At 41.8% G+C, this 20,486-nt stretch overlaps 2 protein-coding genes across 2 annotated transcripts in view; one reads left to right on the top strand and one right to left on the bottom strand.

Moving 5' to 3' along the window:
* Positions 1–20,486, top strand: part of CFAP68 (cilia and flagella associated protein 68) — a 97,411-nt gene that overhangs the window by 19,382 nt on the left and 57,543 nt on the right. The gene's annotated exons all lie outside the window — the stretch shown is intronic.
* CRYAB (crystallin alpha B) lies at positions 4,730–11,598 on the bottom strand. The gene is made up of 3 exons (XM_056541883.1): positions 10,953–11,598; positions 5,533–5,655; positions 4,730–5,076 (listed from the first exon to the last, which is right to left on the bottom strand). The coding sequence occupies exons 1-3, from the start codon at positions 11,328–11,330 to the stop codon at positions 4,873–4,875; spliced, it is 705 nt and encodes a 234-aa protein (XP_056397858.1). The 5' UTR covers positions 11,331–11,598; the 3' UTR covers positions 4,730–4,872.

Here is a 20,486-nt window from a genome sequence, read left to right as displayed (position 1 = left end):
ACTGTCAATGGAGAGTCTCTGGGATTCAGAGAGAAGAATCTTCTCACTTTGTGATTTTTCTTGGAAGCGAACAAATCTATTTGGGGTAGGCCTCAAACACTGACTATTGACAAGAATGCCCAATCTGCTGGAGTCCATTCCCCCGGATCTATGAAGTGCTGGCTTAGAAAATCTGCTCTGACATTCCATATCCCCCTGAGATGTACAGCTGAGATGGAAAGCACGTTCTGTTCTGCCCAACAGAATATTTGACTTGAGACTGACTGAAGGGCTGAGTGGCAAGGCCCCCCTGATGACGAATGAACATGAACGCCACTGCAGTCATGTTGTCTGAGTAGATGATAACATGTTAGTTTTTGCAGTAAAGTTCCTGGAGAGCCATCCAGATAGCTAATAACTCTTTCAGGTTTCCTGATCTGTTTGCAAGAGAAGGACTCATCTTCCCTGAACAGAAAGGTTTTCTGAATGGGCTCCCCAACCCAGTGCACTGGCATCTGTGGTAATGATCATTGGGTCTGTTTGATGCCAATGTACACCCTTTCCAAGATGTTCCATGTTAGCTGGTTCGTTAACTGAGATGTAAGAAGAAATTTCTTGTCTAAAAAGCTCAGTTTTTTTGTCCCATACAGCTAGAATCCATGGAAGATGTTAACAGTCCTAGGACCGACATGGCAAATCTTAGGGTACAACTCCTGAAGAAGTTAACAAACTCGATCCTGTAGTTTTTGGATCTTCTCCCTGGGAAGGAAGGACTGTTGGGCTACTGAATCCAAGAGGATTCCTAAAAAGACTTTCCTGCAACTTGGTAGTAAGTTGGATTTGTCTAGGTTCAGGATCCAACAGAGATCCTGAAGGACTTGAGCCGTTCTTTTTATATGTTCCTTCAGATAAGGAATAGAGTCCGCCACAATCAATATATCGTCTAGATATGGAATTACAAGAATTTTTTCCTTCCTGAGAATAGCCACCACTTCCGCCATAACTTTTGTGAAAATGCGGGGGGCTGAGGAGAGCCCGAAGGGCAGACAGACAAATTGAAAGTGGCGGACTCTTAGAAAAGATTGGGAGTCTTTGTGAATAGGTAGGTGGTGTTAAGCGTCCCTGAGGTCTAATGTGGCCATGACTGCCCCACTTTTTATTAGATGAATGGCTAACCTCACTGTTTCCAACTTGAACTTTCTGTAGGTTACTAGTTTGTTCAAGGGTTTCAGATTGATAATAGTCCTGACTTTCCGATTTGGCTTCTTGACTAGAAAAAGGCAGGAATAGTGACCTGAGCTCCTCTGGTCTTTTGGGACTTCTATGACTGCCCGTAATCCTAATAGGTCCTGAACTCCCTGAAGAATTAAGGCTAGTAGACCTGGGGATTGATTGGTTACCACAAATATTGGGTGAGAGGAGAATTCTATCTGGTAACCCTCCTGAATTATGTTGACTATCCAAGGGTTGGGAATCATTGATTCCCAAATGGGGGCAAAAGATGACAATCTCTCCCCTACCGGAATGGCGTCATTGTTTACCTCCACCAGTGCTGGACCTCTTCCTCTTCCTCCTTTGCTGTATGACCAATGGGCCTGTCTTACCCTTTCCCCCTTTAAAGTACTGATTAGTTTGAGAAAAGATACGAAAAGGGGTATTTTTTGGCTGGGTTTTCTCTTTGGGAAAACCTTTTTTTGTTGTTAGAGGCCTTCGCTAGGATGCTATCTAAATCAGGTCCAAAAACTAATTGTCCATGGAACGGAAGGTAGGCCAATTTGTTTTTGGAGATAACATCACCTGTCCAGGTTTTTAACTATAACACCCATTACGTTAGGCTTAAGCAAAGTAGCTGCTGCCTCCCGGGTTCTTTACAAAAGACTCTCTACTTTTCTGTCCATTGGATCCTTCAATTGAATCCTTGAATGGTAATGAAGTATGTTTGGCTATGGGGGCATCAACCTTAGGAATAGTATCCCAGTTACAGGCATCAGACTCGGCAAAGGGATAACGTCTCTTAATGCCTTTAAAAATAAAGGACCCCTTTTCAGGCATAGCCCATTTATCATTAATGATTTTATGAATATTAGGATGAACAGGGAAAGAGGGAGATTTATGGTCACCTAGACCACCGAATAATTAATCCTGAATAGTTCTATCTTCTTGTACCTCTTCAAGATTAAGGGTGGCTCTAAGAGATTTAATGAGTTCATCAATGTCTTCAGAATTAAACAAAAATTGCTTAAACCCTGTATCCTCTTCTTCCTGTGGGCTGTCCACACATTCACCCTCCTCAATGTCTTGATGAGACGTAGCATCATCAGAATCGGAAAAGGAGACAACCTCAGACTTTTTTTTGGACTTTAATGGATGTAGACGGGACCGCCTGACTAGAAGGACCGCCTGACTAGAGGATTTAGCAGCTTGAATTTCTGACTGAATCATCATTCTAATATCTTTCATAAGGTCAGGAATCTCTTCAGAGACCATATTGGCAACACATTTTTTACATAAAGGTTTTTTAGAAGACACCTGAGGATCCTTATTACAAGTTAAAGATTTCTTGGCCTTATATTTTTCTTTCATGGAAACCAAAGAAATATCCTTTTCTCCCTAAAAAATAAAGGGAGGAAAGGATCAGATAGCAGTCCTGAAGATAGGCCAGGGTACAAAAAACCCTATAGGCCCTCATTACTCACGGTTCCTTGGATCTGCATGGGATCAACCTCAGGGGTCTTGACCGGTGTAGACATAGTGGAAACAGCAACTGTAGCTGCAGCAAGGATGTCGGGCTGTGACAGATGGCATCTTCAAGGGAACAGTCACAGAGGCTTGAGACCCACCACGGTAAATAGCCAAAGTATGATGAAGCATCAAGAAATACTCACAATAGTACTTGTGGTGAGGAATAGGAAACAGCAATGGCAGCAGTAGGAGTGGCAGTGGTAACAGCAGCGGTCACGGCGGCGTCAGCAGCAGCAGTATCGGAGGTGGTAGCGGCAGCGGAGCAGTCCCATATAGTCCACAAGTAAGCACCTGCTGCCATACTTAGGTGTCTTATATACTGGGAATTTGAAATCCCCGCCTCTACTCCGGTCGGGTGTGACGTCAGACGCCATACACGCTGCCGGAATTGACCTCAAGAGGACTCCGACGTCACCGGAAGTGACGTCTAACCATGAGTCCTCCGGCCTAGCGATGCCGCAGCCTGTACTGAGGACCAACCAGCACGGGACAGGAAGGCAGGACCTGGAGGATCGTGATCTGGCCCCTATCGCAACTCCCCTGCATAAGCCGCCTGGGTGCTGCAAGGGGAGACAGAAAAAACACCTGGAATCCCCACAGTCAGTGTCAGCGCTGAATGCAGGTATTTAACCTGGTAAAGAAAAAATGTAAATCTTCTATGGGGCAGAATACTAGTAACCCCTAGCAGGAAAAAATCTCCTGTACTTTCAGATTCCTTCCATAATCAGGACAGTAAAAACACTGGGAATGGAGAGGAAGGGGTGGGGTTTTAAACTCTGTGTTTTTCCTGTCCCAATTAGGCAGAGGCAATATCAGGGTGCTGTCTTGGAAACAACAGGGGAAATAGAGTTGCACTCGCATGTCTGGCCACCTCTGCATTGATTGCCTATGGAACCAGTCATTGCCAAGCTCAGTGCTAGGTAATGTTTGGAAGTCCAATAGAGTATGAACGGAGCAGTGTCGGAGAATGTGCGCTGCCATTTTGTTTATTTGGGGCACAATTGACCTCCTTTCTCATGGCTGGTGGGATCCCAAATGTCAGACTGATAAGTTTGTGGGGGAATAACTGTTAATATTAGGATAACTCCTTTCATGTTTAGCCCGTTTTCCATCACCCAGGGCTACAAATGATTGATATGGAAATACCTTTTTTAAATTGCAAAATTTATAGGGTGGCTTATGGGCTTATTGCATACTGTTTTCTTTTTATTGAGTTCAGTGTATGAACACTATTCTGTTATATACTAAGCTCCCCCTAGTGATGAATGCAGATTGTCAGGATCTTATCATTTAATGATGGGATCTTAAAAATGGAGCTCTGGTTGCCATATATTTGAATTAGGTGGCCCTGAATTTTGGGGCTTTTTAGTGCACCCTTATCAGTTGAATAGGGACCCAAAATGTTGTCTTATCATCTTGTCTTAAAGGGTTACTCCCCTGGAAGACATATTTTTTTAAATCAACTGGGCCAGAAAGTTAAAAAGATTTGTAAATTACTTCTATTTAAAATGTTTTATCCTTTCAGTACTTATCAGCTGCTATATGCTCCACAGGAAGTTCTTTTATTTTTTAATTTCCTTTCTGTCTGACCACAGTGCTCTCTGCTGACACCTCTGTCTATTTTAGGAACTGTCCAGAGCTGTATGGGTTTGCTATGGGGATTTCCTCCTACCATGGACAGTTCCTAAAATGGATAGAGGTGTCAGCAGAGAGCACTGTGGTCAGGCAGAAAAGAACTCCAGAAAGAAATACAACTCCCTCTGTAGTATACAGCAGCTGATAAGTAATAGAAGGATTAAGATTTTTAAATAGAAGTAATTTACAAATCTGTTTAACTTTCTGGCACCAGTTGATTTAAAAATTTTTTTTTCCAGGGGAGTACCCCTTTAATATTGTGAGCTGCAGTGTACATGAGACATTATGCAAAATATATTAGCATTAAACATTTGTTCCTATTTCCATAAATAAAATGGGGTAATCAGGGGATTATCATTGAAACACACTCAGATGCTTCTCCTTGCTTTTATTTGAATTAGTAATTTGATTTGGTCACAGGACAGCACAAATAAATACATGTAGCAGTGTAGTACGCGCGCACTCTCTCTGGCAGGGTAGAAAGGTATCTTCTCTAGCTGAACACGCCTAGAGATTCTACTTCTTAGGGGCAGCACCAATGGCCACCTTCTCTTCACGGGTGATGGGAATGGAGCGTTCAGGAACATCAGACATTTTCCTTGGTCCAGTTACAGTTAGGACACCATCTGGAGACAAGGATGAGGTGATGGAGAGCGGATCAACATCTGCTGGGATTTTATATTTACGTTGGAAGTCTCTGGAAACATAGCCATGGTCGTCCTGGAAAGTGAGAGGATTACGGTTAGCAATATTAATAGTTTTAAAATAACTGATAAGACATTTCCTAGAGTTTCTCTTTAGCCTTCTATTACTAATATCCATCAGTACTAATAATGGCCTTGTGCCATAAGTACCGCCCTTGATTACTAGATCAGCACTCGTATCGACATGGGTCTCTCTGTAGAAAAGGACCCTTAGGCTCTGGTAACACTAACGTCATGTTTTCAATTTATAACAAAGCCATGATTGCTCTATTTGATGCACTTTGTAATTTATTCAAATATTGAAATGGATACTGGTGGGCACTATTGACTTAATTAGGATCTGTCAGGATTCTGCTATTTTTGTGGCAAGAAAAGCGCTTTTAAGGCCAATAAAGAAGGTTACAATCAGGGGATCCCCACTATTCTAAATTTCTAAATTTGGTAGTATGGTTTTCTTTAATCAATTTATTACCTGACGCTCCTCATGTTTTCCTTGGATTTCAATGAAATCTCCAACCACTTTCACTTTCAGTTCTTCTGGGGAGAAATGTTTCACATCAAGATTGACACAAAACTTGTCCTTTTCCAGTCTCAGCTGTGAACGACAATGGAACATTTTTAATTTTAAGTAGACAAATGGCCATGAAATCGTGAATGTGGTATCTAAAGTCATACACAGAGTGTTCTTAACACCCGGCATCCAAAGCTCATTGTCCTGATTTTTTGGGTGCCTTGAATCTCCAGTGAATTACACTTTCTGATATAATGTGCGCACAATTGCTGTTGGGAGCACTATTTTTGCCATTTGTTGTATATTGTGACAGTGATTACATATAATCAGAATTCTTCTATGTTCTGTAATAATTTCCATCCTATGTGGAAGATTTATCAAAACCTGTGCAGAGGAAGAGTGGTGCAGTTGCCCATATCAATTAATCAGATTACTTCTTTCATTTTAAAAGAGGCCTGTAAAAAAATAAAATAAGCCATTTGATTGGTTGCTTTGGGCAACTGCACCACTCTTAATCTGAACAGGTTTTGATAAATCTCCCCCAATATCTACAAGTTATATTTTAGAATGGAGGTGTGGGGGAGGACTCGGTACATCATTATTGGAACTTTTGCCCCTAATGTAAAATACAGTCAAACACCTCAGTTAAATAAAAGGTACTTGGTTAAAAATAATTGCATTTTTTTGTGTTATTATTGCATTATTAATACATTTCTGACCTTGTAGTGAGAGATTCTCTTTTAACCCTATGATAACAGCTGTATATGTGCTGAGCTAGGATAATTTTTTTACATATTTTATAATTGTCGAGTCTTTTGATATTGAAAGTAAATGTAAATTATATGAGCACCATTAACTTATACTAGTAGCTATAAGAGATTGTGCTAGTTCTGACATAAGCAAAATATGAAGGCCCTTTCTTTGTTTAGCCCCCTCCGTTTTGTGCAGAGCACCCAGGAGGGTACCAAATAAACAAGCTCTGTGGCTGATGTAAATCAACAACATGATTCAGTGCTTGAGGTTATATATACACCGATCAGCCATAACAACCTGCCTATAATTGTAGAAGTTCCCCTTGTGCTGCCAAAACAACTCTGAACCATTAAGTAACAGACTTCACAAGACCTTTGAAGAGGTCCTGTGTTATCTGGCTTCAAGACATTGAGCAGATCCTTTAACCCCTTGGCACCATCTGCTGTACATTAACAAGGGATAGGGCAGAGATTTTATGGAAAGGGCTCAGGAGCTGAGCAGGTGTCTATGGTATATTATTGCGGACTCATGTGCTACAATGGCCTGGATCGGGGTTATCAATAACAACAGCAATATCTAAGTGGTTAGACATTGGGATGGGGCACCCTCTATTATGTGACTGGTCTCCCTTAATACAATTAGAGGCTGATCAGTTGTTATACTAATGACCAAATTACAAATTATTTTGTTACCTCACTGCCCAAAACAATAACCAAAAAAAGTGATCAAAATTCCAAATCTAAAACTAACCACAAATTTAATAAAATGTCCAAATGTCTTTATAATGTGGCAGAACAAGGCTAATTCTTTTTGCAATGTAGCCAGGGTATTATCCTGTTTAAGGAGGCCGTTCCCATTAGAAACACCATTACCATGAAGTATTATACTTAGTTTGCATTAATGTTTAAGTAGGTGGCACATGTCAAAGTAAAATATACATAAATGCCATAATATAAGGTTTCCCCACAGAACATTACCACTGCCAGCTAGCCTGCCCCCATAGTGCATTTTGGTGATATTTCTTTCATATGTAATAAATCCACATACATCTATCCACATGATGTAATAGATGGCATGATTATTACCCCAGACCACCTTTTCCCATCGCTCCATGGTCCAGTTGTGATGCTCACATGCCCATTATAGACACTTGAGGATGTGGACAAGGATATAAGAACTCTTGTCTGCAGCTACATGGCCCCATATGCAACAAGCTGTGACACTGTGTGTCCTGACTCCTTTCTATTATAACCAAGATTAACTTTTTTTGTGCTATAGTTCTGTGACATTGGGCTAGCTAGATCGGATGATATGCTTCATATTGGTTTTTTCTTTGTTTTTGTTTTTTTTGGAACTCTTATCAGATCACACACTCATTTACTATGACTAATTTTAAAGTTGAAGCTTGTCCCTTTGCTTTAGTAGTTAAGTTACTAACTTGTTATAAGGATACCTATAATAATAATAATTATCTACTTGTTCCTTCAACAGTATTTTTTTTTTTTTTGTAAATTATATTACATATGTTGTAGTATAAGAAAACAAAGAAAACAAACATTTATGATACAAAAATCAGATGAACAAGAAATCTGGCTAAAGTTCAGGGGTTTATATAGAAACCAAGTCCGGAGTGATCAAATCTCCAAAGGAACTTCTGTGAGCCCAATGTCTTGGATTTGCTTATCTTCTGTAAATCTTGTTCTAGTTATCTATTGTTCCTGATGAATTACCCATCAAATTGTTGGTCCTTCCAGAACTCCTCAGAAGTGATGCTAACTTCTAGAAGCTGTCTACATGGATATTTCCAAGTATTCTCATCTATAATTTAGTTTGTTTATACGCTTATTATACTTTGCTTTCAACCAAGTTAATCTACTTTTGCTTCTGTTTACTTATACATTCATAATCAATTAAAACTTACAATAGCCCATTTTCCCATCTTCCAACACATCAACTTTAAGATCTGACTGTTCACTAGCTGCTTAATATACCCTCAATCCTTAACAGGTGCCATTGTAACAACATGATCAATATTTTTAATTCACCTGTTATTATATTGTGGTGTATATCTTAATCTTACATGTCACAAAACCTCAGAACAGTATATTTTATCAATTTCATATCCAGTCAGGTTCACATAATGTAACAATTTGTTCTACACTGTGGTAGGGTAAATGTTTCTCTTATTTTAGGAAGGCCTTATGAGCAAAGGGCTAGCCTGCAGCCCTGTATCTAAATACCCTGGCCAAGGCAATGACTTGTTGGATCCCTCTGGTAGATTCCCAGGAACCCTCTCACTACACTCTGATTTATGTCTTCATTACCCCAGGCCCCTATATGTACCAGATTAGCTCTGTGTTTGTCAATCAGTGGTGGAATCAACCATAACATTGTTACAAAAAGGCTATTGTCCATTAGTTCTGAGTGTTCCATTGTTTCTCCAGTGCATCTGATGACTCGGTGGGCTGCTGGCTACGCTTGGTACTAAATACATGACTTGCAGAACAAGAATATTTATTATGTGATAAATGAATAAGAGCTCTTACTTACATAATCCCATTCCATACAGTTATATGAAGCAAAGTGTGACAGAATTCATTCAGCTTATGCCTACTTGTTTAGATTTCACCGGCCACAAGAGAATATGAGAGCTTTCTTATTAACAATAACCTTGGCTTCTCAGCCCTGACATCCTCTACAAAGCTCAGTTACTGACTATAGCTGATGGATCTCCTAGCCACAGTAACATTCTGATAATCGAGCCAAAGAGAACAATGCTATACCACGAACCAGGGACCTTTCTCCAATCCCCATTGACTAATGATAGAGGACAATGCGCCATCCCCAGTTAGGATCCCAAACTCACACCTCCTGTTATGAAGAGGATATAAATATACATGAAACATTATTACATAATACAATATCCTGGGAACTTACAGTTTGACAGATCATGTTTCACAACTTCATCAGGAAAACAAATTATATTTTAGGGAGTGCTGTTGACTTCTAGTGTAAGGTTATACCCGCTTGCCAATGTGCAGTAATGGGATATGTGCATATTAATAAGGGATTTTCTGCATAGCAACATATTTATTACTGTAGGATTAGAATGTTCTTCTACGCCTACACTGGGACCAAAACAAGACTCCGGGTATGAATAGGTTATATACAAAGTCACTAAAAGAATATTAATAAATACAAGAAATATCTACACTATCAAGAGCAAAAAAAACTCACCATAAATGTATTCGTGAACAGCTAAAGTCCAAGAAAGTTAAAGGACATCTGCAGCGAAAACAATTTATCCCCTATCCACAGGATAGGGGATAAGTGTTTGATCGCAAGGGGTCCTTCCACTAGGACCCCTGTGATCTCCCAAATGGGGCCCCCAGGCTCCCTCCCCATACAGCTCTATGCAGCGGCCGACACGCCTCATGCACGGGAGAGCCGCGGTAGAGCCTATCCTGTGGAAAGGGGATAAGCTGTTTTCGCCACATATTTCCTATAAACAGATTTGTAAATTACTTCTATTTAAAAATCTTAATCCTTCCAGTTCTTATTAGCTGCTGTATGCTCCAGAGGAAGTTTTTTTTTTTTTTTTAAACTTCTTTTCTGTCTGACCACAGTGCTCTCTGCTGACACCTCTGTCCATGTCAGGAACTGTCCAGATCAGGAACAAATTCCTGACATGGACAGAGGTATCAGCAGGGAGCACTGTGGTCAGACAGAAAATAAATTAAAAAGAAAAGAACTTCCTCTGTAGTATACAGCAGCTGATAAGTACTGGCAGGATTAAGATTTTCAAATAGAAATAGTTTACAAGTACATAGGGGCATCTATGGTACAAATGTTATGCCTGTAATGCAAATTGAAATGTTTACTTATCAAATCCTTTCCCACACATAGGAGATTTAAAAAAAATGTGAATATATATATATATATATATATATATATATATATATATACATATATACACACATAGGGCATATAAGGTTAAAGTAACCTTTTTAAGTAGAAAGAAAAGTATTTTTCTACTAGGGATAGGTTAGGATCAGGTCACTGGTGTTTAAAAACCATCCACAGACATGATACGTATCCACTTGGATCTATGCATAGATTACCAAAATATGTTCTCCAGTGTTATCTCCCAGACCACGTTTTAATACAGTCAAATAGAAAAAGCAGAAATGTAAGTACCTATAAGCTGTCATTACTCTATATGTCAACCAAGTTACTTTTAGTATAGTATATATTGTTATACAGAAGCTGGAATGGTAATAAGGGAGAAAATACGATCTAATATCTACCATTATTTCATGGAACGCAAACAGTTAAAAGACTCCTATTGAGTATCCCTTGATATTGTTCTGCATGAAATTGACTAACAAGTTCACTTTTTTAATCTTATCATTGCCTAAAAGTGTAGAAGTGATGGGTTTTGTACCCACCAGCACCATATCCTAGATAACTCTTCTTCATCCTGTTGCAAAACCACAACTCATCATCTTTGGCTTTCAGGGTATGCTGGGAGTTGTAGCTCTGCAACTGCAAGGGAGTGAATGCTATAGATATAACACTCTGTAGAAATCATAATCTAAAACAGATGAAACACACAAGTAGTCAGTTACCTCCGATAAGCCACTTTCTATCCAGGATGGAAGTCTGAGGAAAGGAAATCTGTAGTAAAAAGGGGACAGCACACTTGGAAATAGGTCACTCTCTTGAAGGTGATCCCCAAAACTCTGTTCAAGCATCCTGTTTGGTCCAAAGAAGGAGTAAAATTGGCGGCGGAACCAGGGATGTTGGATAGTCACATCCATTTTCCTCAGGCTTCTTGTGGTAGCTGTCAGGGAGAACTGTTCAGGGTTTGATTCACGGAACAAACCAAATGGCCTTATATACAGAATGGCCGACCTTGTGCTCCTCCCAGGCACCCCAACATTGAACTTTCTGGAAAAAATGCTGTCAGATGGTTTCATTATTACAACACGCTTGCCTGATCCCATTCACTAGATAGATGGAGGATATGAGCAATGACACATCTTCTGTTCTGCTAGCAACTCATTGGATCAGCAAGTACCCAAAGTGGCGATTGTCTCTCTCTGGTCTGTGCACATTGGATTAACAGACAGGAGAATCATTTCAGCCACTGTACTGCAACATGACAAGAGATGAGTTCATTCGGAGATCTGACAGCTGATAATGTGATCCCAGCTTCTCACAGACAGAGAGCAGCTTATTCCTTCTGCAGGAGTCCTGAATAATCCCACTCTGGCCCATCTCCCTTCTGTGGGTCTACATTATATCAAGTGGGATGGAGAAAAATGTACTGTGACCTCTCTGTCATCTAAGACAATGCTGCTTTGTGTTTTACTGGGTCACATTACTATTATATAATTGTGCTTCACTTACAAATTATAACATAATATGGTAACATCACCAATTTCTTCCTCTTTGGGAGTGATCGCATATTTGTTCTTGTTCACACTTTACTAAACAACAAAATTGTACTGTGCATATTCAGGGTAGTCATTTTGTTATAACTTACCTAATACCTGCCCTACACCATGGTTATATCCGTGTTTCTGTGTTTTGTATTACAATTTAAAATCCAAGTTTGCAACTAGAGATGAGCGAACTTACAGTAAATTCGATTTGTCACGAACTTCTCGGCAGTTGATGACTTATCCTGCATAAATTAGTTCAGCTTTCAGGTGCTCCCGTGGGCTGGAAAAGGTGGATACAGTCCTAGGAAAGAGTCTCCTAGGACTGTATCCACCTTTTCCAGCCCACGGGAGCACCTGAAAGCTGAACTAATTTATGCAGGATAAGTCATCAACTGCCGAGCCGAGAAGTCCGTTACGAATCGAATTTACTGTAAGTTCGCTCATCTCTATTTGCAACACTAGGCCATTTATCTGAGAGAAATTAAGATGAAAGCAGGTAAACACTTTAGAGAATTAGCTTTTTTCAATATATTTATGGAATTTGTTGAAATATCTTCCCATTTGCTTTCCCAATAACACATAATGCAAGATGTTCTGATGTTAGATGGCCTATAAGCTCTAGGTCAGCGGTCTCAAACTGTGGCCCTCCAGATGTTGCAAAACTTCAATTCCCAGCATGCCTGGACAGCCATTGGCTGTCCAGGCATGCTGGGAGTTGATGTTTGGCAACATCTGGAGGGCCACAGTTTGAGACCGCTGCTCAAGGTTAACCCTTTACCCTACAAACTATATTCCAATTTACATAAAGAGTACCTACCTATCACTGATAATATTCCTGCTATCATCTATGTTGTGTATGACTACAAAAAGCGTTGCTTCCTCTCTGTTCTATAACTACTCATGTTAATGTTAAAATGGGATCTATAAGGAAATATCACCAGAGCACTAAATGAATAATGTCTGTGAATGTATCTTATAAAGAGCTGAAGCACTGAAAAAAGTCCACATTAGTAGGTCCTCTTCTAAAAGTCACTATACACCTTCAGTAGCCTCTGGCTGATGAATGTCCATAGGGATGACATTTTAGCATCCTTTAAATCCATCACCTTGGCATCTGAGTTTTTTTGTGATGAGACCCCTCTGGATATTAAATGGGCACTGTCAGATTTAAAAAAAAAAAAATACATGTTGGCAAAACATTAACCTTTCTGATGTACATCATAAGAAAATGTTATTTCCTTTTTATGAAAATCATGGCTTATAAAAAGAAAACACCACTGGGGTCCTCATACCATCCAGGACATAATCCTGTCTGGCTGCAGCATTATCTCTCCAAGTGAGGGTGGGACAAGCACTCTTCTGTGCTCACTCCTGTTCTATCAGACTGCAGCATGAAAACAGAGAGGAGGGGGTACAGAGGAGCCTGCAGTGATTGGATGAAGAGACTAAGCATCAGACTCAAAGAGGAAGATGAGTCATGCAGAATGGGGACACGCCCCCTCCAAGGTACAGGCTGGAAAACCAAGTGAGCAACAGATAAAAGGTGTTTGTGAGAGAAATATAGCCACATGAAAATTATATTTACGTGATCAGGTTTTATATTTTTTTGTGGGATATGACAGGTACTCTTTAAGTTAGCTGCTAAAGGTGTGGCTTTGCAGGAGATCACCGAATAGAGCCAATATAGATATTGCGTTATCTAAACGCTAGATATGCAAGTGCAGAGGTATATATGAAAAACAGGAATCACCGACAAGACTAGACCTCTGGTCTCCACGATAAAGGGCTAAAACGTAGCTTTTAATGATACAGACATAATAAAAAGAGCTCATTCTCATGCAAAAGTATGAATGAAATGAAAAAAACACCTTAACAAACAGGACAGAGAAAGTGCAGTAGAATATATATATACAATAGGCCCTAGAACCCTCGCGACCGCGCACACAGGGATTCAATAACATATACCAGTGTCGCAATAGCAAAACTATATACAAAATACAGTCAAGCACCCATCAAGGGACAATATGGCATGATACAAAAGAAATATATATGTTCCAACATGTTTCCCCCATCTGGTGAACCACGGATTCATCAGGGAACCATTTAGACCATAATATAACATCAATATTATGGTCTAAATGGTTCCCTGATGAACCCATGGTTCACCAGACAGGGGAAACGCATTTGAACATATATGTATATATATATATATATATATATATATATATATATATATTCTTTTTTATCATGCTATATTGTCCCTTGATGGATGCTTGACAATTTTTTGTATATAGTTTTGCTATTGCGTCACTGGTATATGTTATTGAATCCCTGTGTGCGCAGTCGCAAGTGTTCTAGGGCCTATTGTATACATATTCTACTGCACTTTCTCTGTCCTGTTTGTTATTTTCTCCCTCACTTTAAAGGGGTATTCCAGGAAAAAAAAATAAAAAATTATATATCAACTGGCTCCAGAAAGTTAAACATATTTGTACATTACTTCCATTAAAAAATCTTAATCATTTCAGTACTTATGAGCTTCTGAAGTTAAGGTTGTTCTTTTTTGTCTAAATCCTGTCTGATGACACCTGTCTCGGGAAACGCTCAGTTTAGAAGCAAATCCCCATAGCAAACCTCTTGTAAACTGGGCGTTTCCCGAGACAGGTGTCATCAGAGAGAATTTAGACAGAAAAGAACAACATTAACTTCAGAAGCTCATAAGTACCTAAAGGATTAAGATTTTTTAATAGAAGTAATTTACAAATCTGTTTAACTTTCTGGAGCCAGTTGATATATATAAAAAAGTTTTTTTCCTGGAATACCCCTTTAAAACAGGTGAGGGAACAGCATTGTGGTTGAGGCCACCCTGTTGAGGAGGTGGATCCCTGAAAAGGCAGGGACAGCTGGTGTGGGTGGGGCAGAGTTGGAGAGCATATATCCCTGTATTTCCATCTTCTATAAGGTAACCATACAGCATTCATCAAAGGGGAATATTGTAGTATTATCATATTTTTGCCTCTCCTCTGTCCCCCTACAGTACAATATATCATCTGTACCATTGTACCTACTATCTTTTTCTTGCCCTGGTGCCCTCATGACACGCACGTATATTTAGGTTGTGGTTTAGGTGCACAATTATATGGTGTTTTTCCATTTCATTCATATTCTGCATGAGTATGATCTCTTTTTATTATGTCTGTATTAAAAGCTAAGTTTTAGCCCTTTATCGTGGAGACCAGAGGTCTAGTCTTTTCGGCGATTCTGGAATAGATCCTGGTTGTACCAAGTGAAGATTTGACCCCTTCCTGATTAGTTTTATCAGAAGCGGTGCACACACTAAGAAAGACCACACAGACACCTGTCAGCTGAGTTGATATTTTCTTTTTACAGAGGAAGCGACTACAGTTTTTTTTTTATAGGTTATACAATGCTGGGTGCAGGAAGTTACGTGAATTGGGTGTGAAAAACAGCTAATTGGTTAAAACTCCTTCTACGTATTCTTCTAGAAAGTAACATCTCTTATCTTCTACATTCCAATGCCATCTTTGATTATTGTTGGGAGGAGGGAAGGAGCAAGGAGCATTTCAGGTGAAGGAGGAGGGAGCAATTCAGCTGGAGGAGGATCTCTGTATGAAGTTTAGGAAAAATAGACATATATATATATATATATATATATATATATATGTGTGTGTGTGTGTGTGTGTATGTGTTAGTACATTTCAATCCACTGCAGTTTATATTAGTACATATAAGTCCACTACAGTCCCCTCTTTAAAATATTCAATCGGTCTGGCTTCAAGGAAAATGCCGGCTCTACGTGGAGCAGGATACAAAAGGAATGGAGATCAGATAAAATTGAGGTAGTTTATTTCCCAAGATGCAATGCGTTTCGCTGCGGGAAAGCAGCTTCATCAGGCATCCCGCTGAGAAAGGCGTTGCATCTTGGGAAATAAACTACCTCGATTTTATCAGATCTCCATTACTTTTGTATCCTGCGCCACATGGAGCCGGCGTTTTCCTTGAAGCCAGACCGATTGAATACCTTGCCTAGCCAGAGGGCTGCGGATACACTACCTCTTGGTGCGCTTACCATTGTTGTGTATGACGTTACACAACCAAATCTGGTGAGCTGCTGTATTATTTCATTTTTATACTGAGTATCTCTCTTTTATCACACCAAGAAGCGCTTTCCCTTTTCTCCCCTTTATTCCCCCCTTTAAAATGATCTGTCCCTTACCATGTGCCTAACTCATCTGTCCTTATGTGCCCTGGAACTCTTTTGTGCTGCATGTAAGACAAGCCATAGCTATTCCATCGACCCCCCCCCCCCCCTTGTTGCAGCCTTTGCACATGAGGAAGTCAGATGCTTTCCCTAAGAGTCTATAAGTTTGTAGTTAGCCGGTAAACTTTGTAATGGAGAGTAAGACTTACTATAGTCATCAGGACTGTCTGTATTGAGTAAAGCAGGTGAACTGGTGTAGGGGAATGCTGAAAAAGGCATTCGCTAAGTCCACCACTGTGAAATAGGTTTCTGACGGTGGTATTCCGGACAGTAGGGTATGTGGATTAGGCACAATGGGTGTGTCCAAGATTGTAGCTTCATTGACAGCTCTGTCTGACGGTACTTGTCTGGTTGCCTCTTCAGGGTTTTCTTCTTGACTGGGAACAGAGATGTGTTGCATGATGAGGTGCAGTGGATTAGTGCTCCATTCTTGAGCAAGGCCTCGACTTGTTTGGTGATGGCTTCAGCTTGGGTTACCTTCAGAGGGTATTGAGGCTTGCGAGGGGGCGATGCTCCTGGCTTGAGTCGGACTGACACGGGTGGCACTTTGAGCTGGCCAATATCTTCTGGTCCAGTTGACCTCAGACACTCTGAAAATCTGAAATCCTTTCGAGGTGAGCAGGTGGGATGTTAGACGTGGTGGGCATCTGCAGGGACCTGAGGATGGGCAGGGAACACAGATTCATGTGATCTTCAGCGGATAGGGGAGAGGAGACTGTGATGCTTCCATCCTCTGTAAAGATGATAGTCGCTTGAAGTCTCAACAGCACATCAGCTCCTAGGAGATTCAGAGGGCAGGTAGGGGAGAAAACAAATCTAACCAAGATGTCTGAGAAAAAGGCCCTATCTGGAGTGGGCGAGTGAGTGGGCTAGACCTGGGGATCCTATCAACAGCCATGCAGGAGACAAGTCTGATTTGCAGATCAATATAGAAAAAAAGGGGGGGCTCACCAAACAATAACGTGGGTGCTACTACTCAGCAAATAAAGGAACTGTTGCTAAACCAAAAAGCAGAATTACTGTAAAGAGTGCACACCACAAAATTATTGAATAAATGACAAAGTTTTTATTGAGTACACGAGAACACAAGACAAAAAGGGCTAAAATCAATTTATAAGCTCTGAACCGAGCAAACCTCTAGGGGGCAGGACCTGGACCCCCTCCCACCAGTGGAGCCATAGTGAAAGTGGCATTACTGAATTGGATGGGTATAAGAGGAGCTGGCATGGAGGGGGCACCTCCGGTGCGTGGTATGTAAAATGTGCCATCGGTCATAAGAACCGGGTACAGTGGAGTGGGGGGCTTCAGGGCCTTCTGGGTTGGGTGTAGTGGGTGTACCAAGATGGCCGCCATGGGATGGGTTGTAAGGGGCATGACCAGGAAGGGCCGAAGGTGTAGGCCCAGGACTAGTTCTGGGTGCAGCAATATGGCTGCCACCGGAAGGGGCAGGGCTGGGAAGGGCTGAAGGTGGAGGCTCATGAGTAGCTTCGGGTGTGCTAATATGGCCGCCACCAGAAAGGGGCTGTATGAGAACTGACATCTCAGGGGAGAAAGGTGAAGGGGTGGATACAGGTGTGGCTGGAAGGACTGGGTGGAGTAGGGTGTACTCAGTGGACTCAGATGGGTGGGGTTTATGAGTGTTACAATTGTAACAGGTATCACGCCACTGGGGATTCTGGATGCCACAGACAGGACACACCCAGTATGGCAATCCGCCATTATAGGGCGGTGGCGGCTGGGGGGTTAATGGGGGCATATCATCACAATTCTCATGATACACATATACAATTTGATTCCCTACCTGCACTTCTTGTTCTGTCCACTTCTCTTTGTGTATGGCTCTGGCAACACTATACCAAGCTTCTGCTGCTGTCAGCAAATTATTATCTTCTAGGACTCCTTTTTTGTCTCATAAGGTTTTCCGCCACTCTTCTGTCTGCAATCCCCCCCCCCCCCCACGGTAATCCGCATATTTTAATTAGTCTATTCCGCTGCTTGCCACATTCTCCTCCCTCCCTTCTGTCACCAAGTCGCATGCTGGGGTGCCTTTCTGAGGTTTAAACTGCTGTGCACCCATCATTCCTAGCTGGAACCCTAGTCCTTAGACCCTCTCCTGTTCAGCTTTCTCACAACCTTCTATTTTTAACATGGTGACACAGACTCAATTGTTTCCTCCTCTATCTCTCTCAGAGACTGCTCCACCTCTCCCCTTTTAACTGTTCTGTGGATGTTAAGGCAGAAAACATGGACTAGACTAATGGAATAGAAGGCGGTGAAGGAAGAAGACCTATTAGCCCAGTCGCTGTGGATTCTTGACCCAAAAGATGTGGACAGAGGCAGGAGTAGATGGAAAAAAAAAATCCCTCAACAGGGACCACTTTATTAAATAAAATAAACAAACTGCAGATTACCTGTTTTGAGGGAAACACCCTCTTCATCAGATCTTGTTACAATAGGCATAATGGAGTTTAAATAGTGTTCAAAGTGTGAGTAATGGCGCCAAAAAGAACAAGTGGGCAGAGCCACAGGTATGCAGACAAAGGTAAACAGGAAGTATCCACAAATTTACATAAACATTCAAAAATATTCAGCAAATTCATTGCAAACATGCATGCACCCATTGTAAAAGGCATATAGTGCAAATCAGTTTCAGAAACAAATGAAAAAAAAAGTTTTCCTTCAAATAGTTTTCCACACACATCTTCAGTTCTTCAGTGCTGCGATACTCCACAGCGCTTAGTGTATCCAGGATGCATCGCTGGGGGCGTGGAGCACGTGACCTGTGATGTGGCCACTCATGCTTATCAACCTGACTCTGTTGACAGCAGGAGAGCCGGTGCATTGCCGTGGAATGAGATTTGCCATAGAATGAGATGGTCCGCCTCCATCACATCCTATTGGCTCTCTGATGTCACGTGACATATTTAAACTTCACGCATCGATGCGCACAGTAGTCTCAGTTTGGCTATCACAGGGAGAGGATCTCCTCACCCTGTGATAGCTGAAGCTGCACGGAGGTCTCATGGCCTCTGTGGCCCGACAGAAGTTCACACATGTACGCAGCTCATACGGCTGCCTCATTTACTGTTGATCCACAGCGCTATCGGGATCCCGATGCCCGATGGCGCTGTCATCAGTGTGCGTCCCCGCGAGCGCCCCACGCCCGCAGCTGTACTCCCCGTCCCGTTAACGCTCAGGGAGCGGGGAACAGAAAGTAAAGCATCGGGCGCAGGTAAAGTTATTCGCGTAGTGCTGCGCATGCGCAGTACTACTTTACCTGCACCCGATGCTCTACTTTCTGTTCCCCGTTCCCTGAGCGTTAACGGGACGGGGAGTAGAGCTGCGGGCGTGGGGCGCTCGCGGGGACGCACACTGATGACAGCACCATCGGGCGTAGGAATCCCCATATCGCTGTGGATCGCTCCCTGAGCGTTCACAGGGGACGGGGAGTAGAGATGCGGGGGACGGGGAGTAGAGCGAGTACAGCTACGGGGGACGGGGAGTAGAGCGAGTACAGCTGCGAGGGACGGGGAGTACAGCTGCGGGGGGCGGAGGACGGGGAGTACAGCTGCGGGCGTGGGGCGCTCGCGGGGACGCACACTGATGACAGCGCCATCGGGCATCGGGATCCCGATAGCGCTGTGGATCAACAGTAAATGAGGCAGCCGTATGAGCTGCGTACATGTGTGAACTTCTGTCGGGCCACAGAGGCCATGAGACCTCCGTGCAGCTTCAGCTATCACAGGGTGAGGAGATCCTCTCCCTGTGATAGCCAAACTGAGACTACTGTGCGCATCGATGCGTGAAGTTTAAATATGTCACGTGACATCAGAGAGCCAATAGGATGTGATGGAGGCGGACCATCTCATTCTATGGCAAATCTCATTCCACGGCAATGCACCGGGCTTCTCCTTGTAGTAGCATCTTGTGTGTGTGAGATCACAAGGACGAGCTGTAGGGGCTGGTCACATGACCGGATTGCTCACCAATCACATGTCGGCATGAGCAGCTGCTTATGCGTTTCAGAGGATGGAGAGTCTGTTATGAGACATCGCTCATGCAATACCGACTAGCGGAGGGGAATATAGTATATACAGACAGGTAAGTCCATGTGCAAAATTCATAATACATAGAAAGGCCACATATAATATTTGCAGCACAATATAAAACCATAAGTTGCAAAATGCATAGTAAATAAATAGATAAATAGAAAGGCCAAATATGATGTTTACAGCACAATATAAATCGTAATAGTGAATATTAATAGTATTGAAAAAAGAGACTCAGAGGGCACAATCATCCATATCCATCTGTGTTGACAACAAAGAAGAATCAATAAGCCCAGCAGAGCAGCAGCCGGATTCTTAAATTATGATACTACCGACGGGGTGCAAAGCTTAAGGATAGCATAAGAATTAGCATAAATATGGTGT

Source organism: Hyla sarda, chromosome 10, assembly GCF_029499605.1.
Source record: "Hyla sarda isolate aHylSar1 chromosome 10, aHylSar1.hap1, whole genome shotgun sequence".
NCBI lineage: Eukaryota > Metazoa > Chordata > Amphibia > Anura > Hylidae > Hyla > Hyla sarda.
This window is presented reverse-complemented; position numbering and strand designations above follow the sequence as displayed.

Excerpts from the sequence above, each read along its gene's own strand:
- CRYAB (XM_056541883.1), bottom strand. The coding sequence starts at position 11,330 with ATGGGATCAGGCAAGCGTGTTGTAATAATGAAACCATCTGACAGCATT. Across the intron at positions 5,656-10,952 it reads TAGAAAGTGGCTTATCGGAG|CTGAGACTGGAAAAGGACAA; the intron begins GTAACTGACTAC and ends TGTCGTTCACAG. Across the intron at positions 5,077-5,532 it reads GAAAACATGAGGAGCGTCAG|GACGACCATGGCTATGTTTC; the intron begins GTAATAAATTGA and ends CTCACTTTCCAG.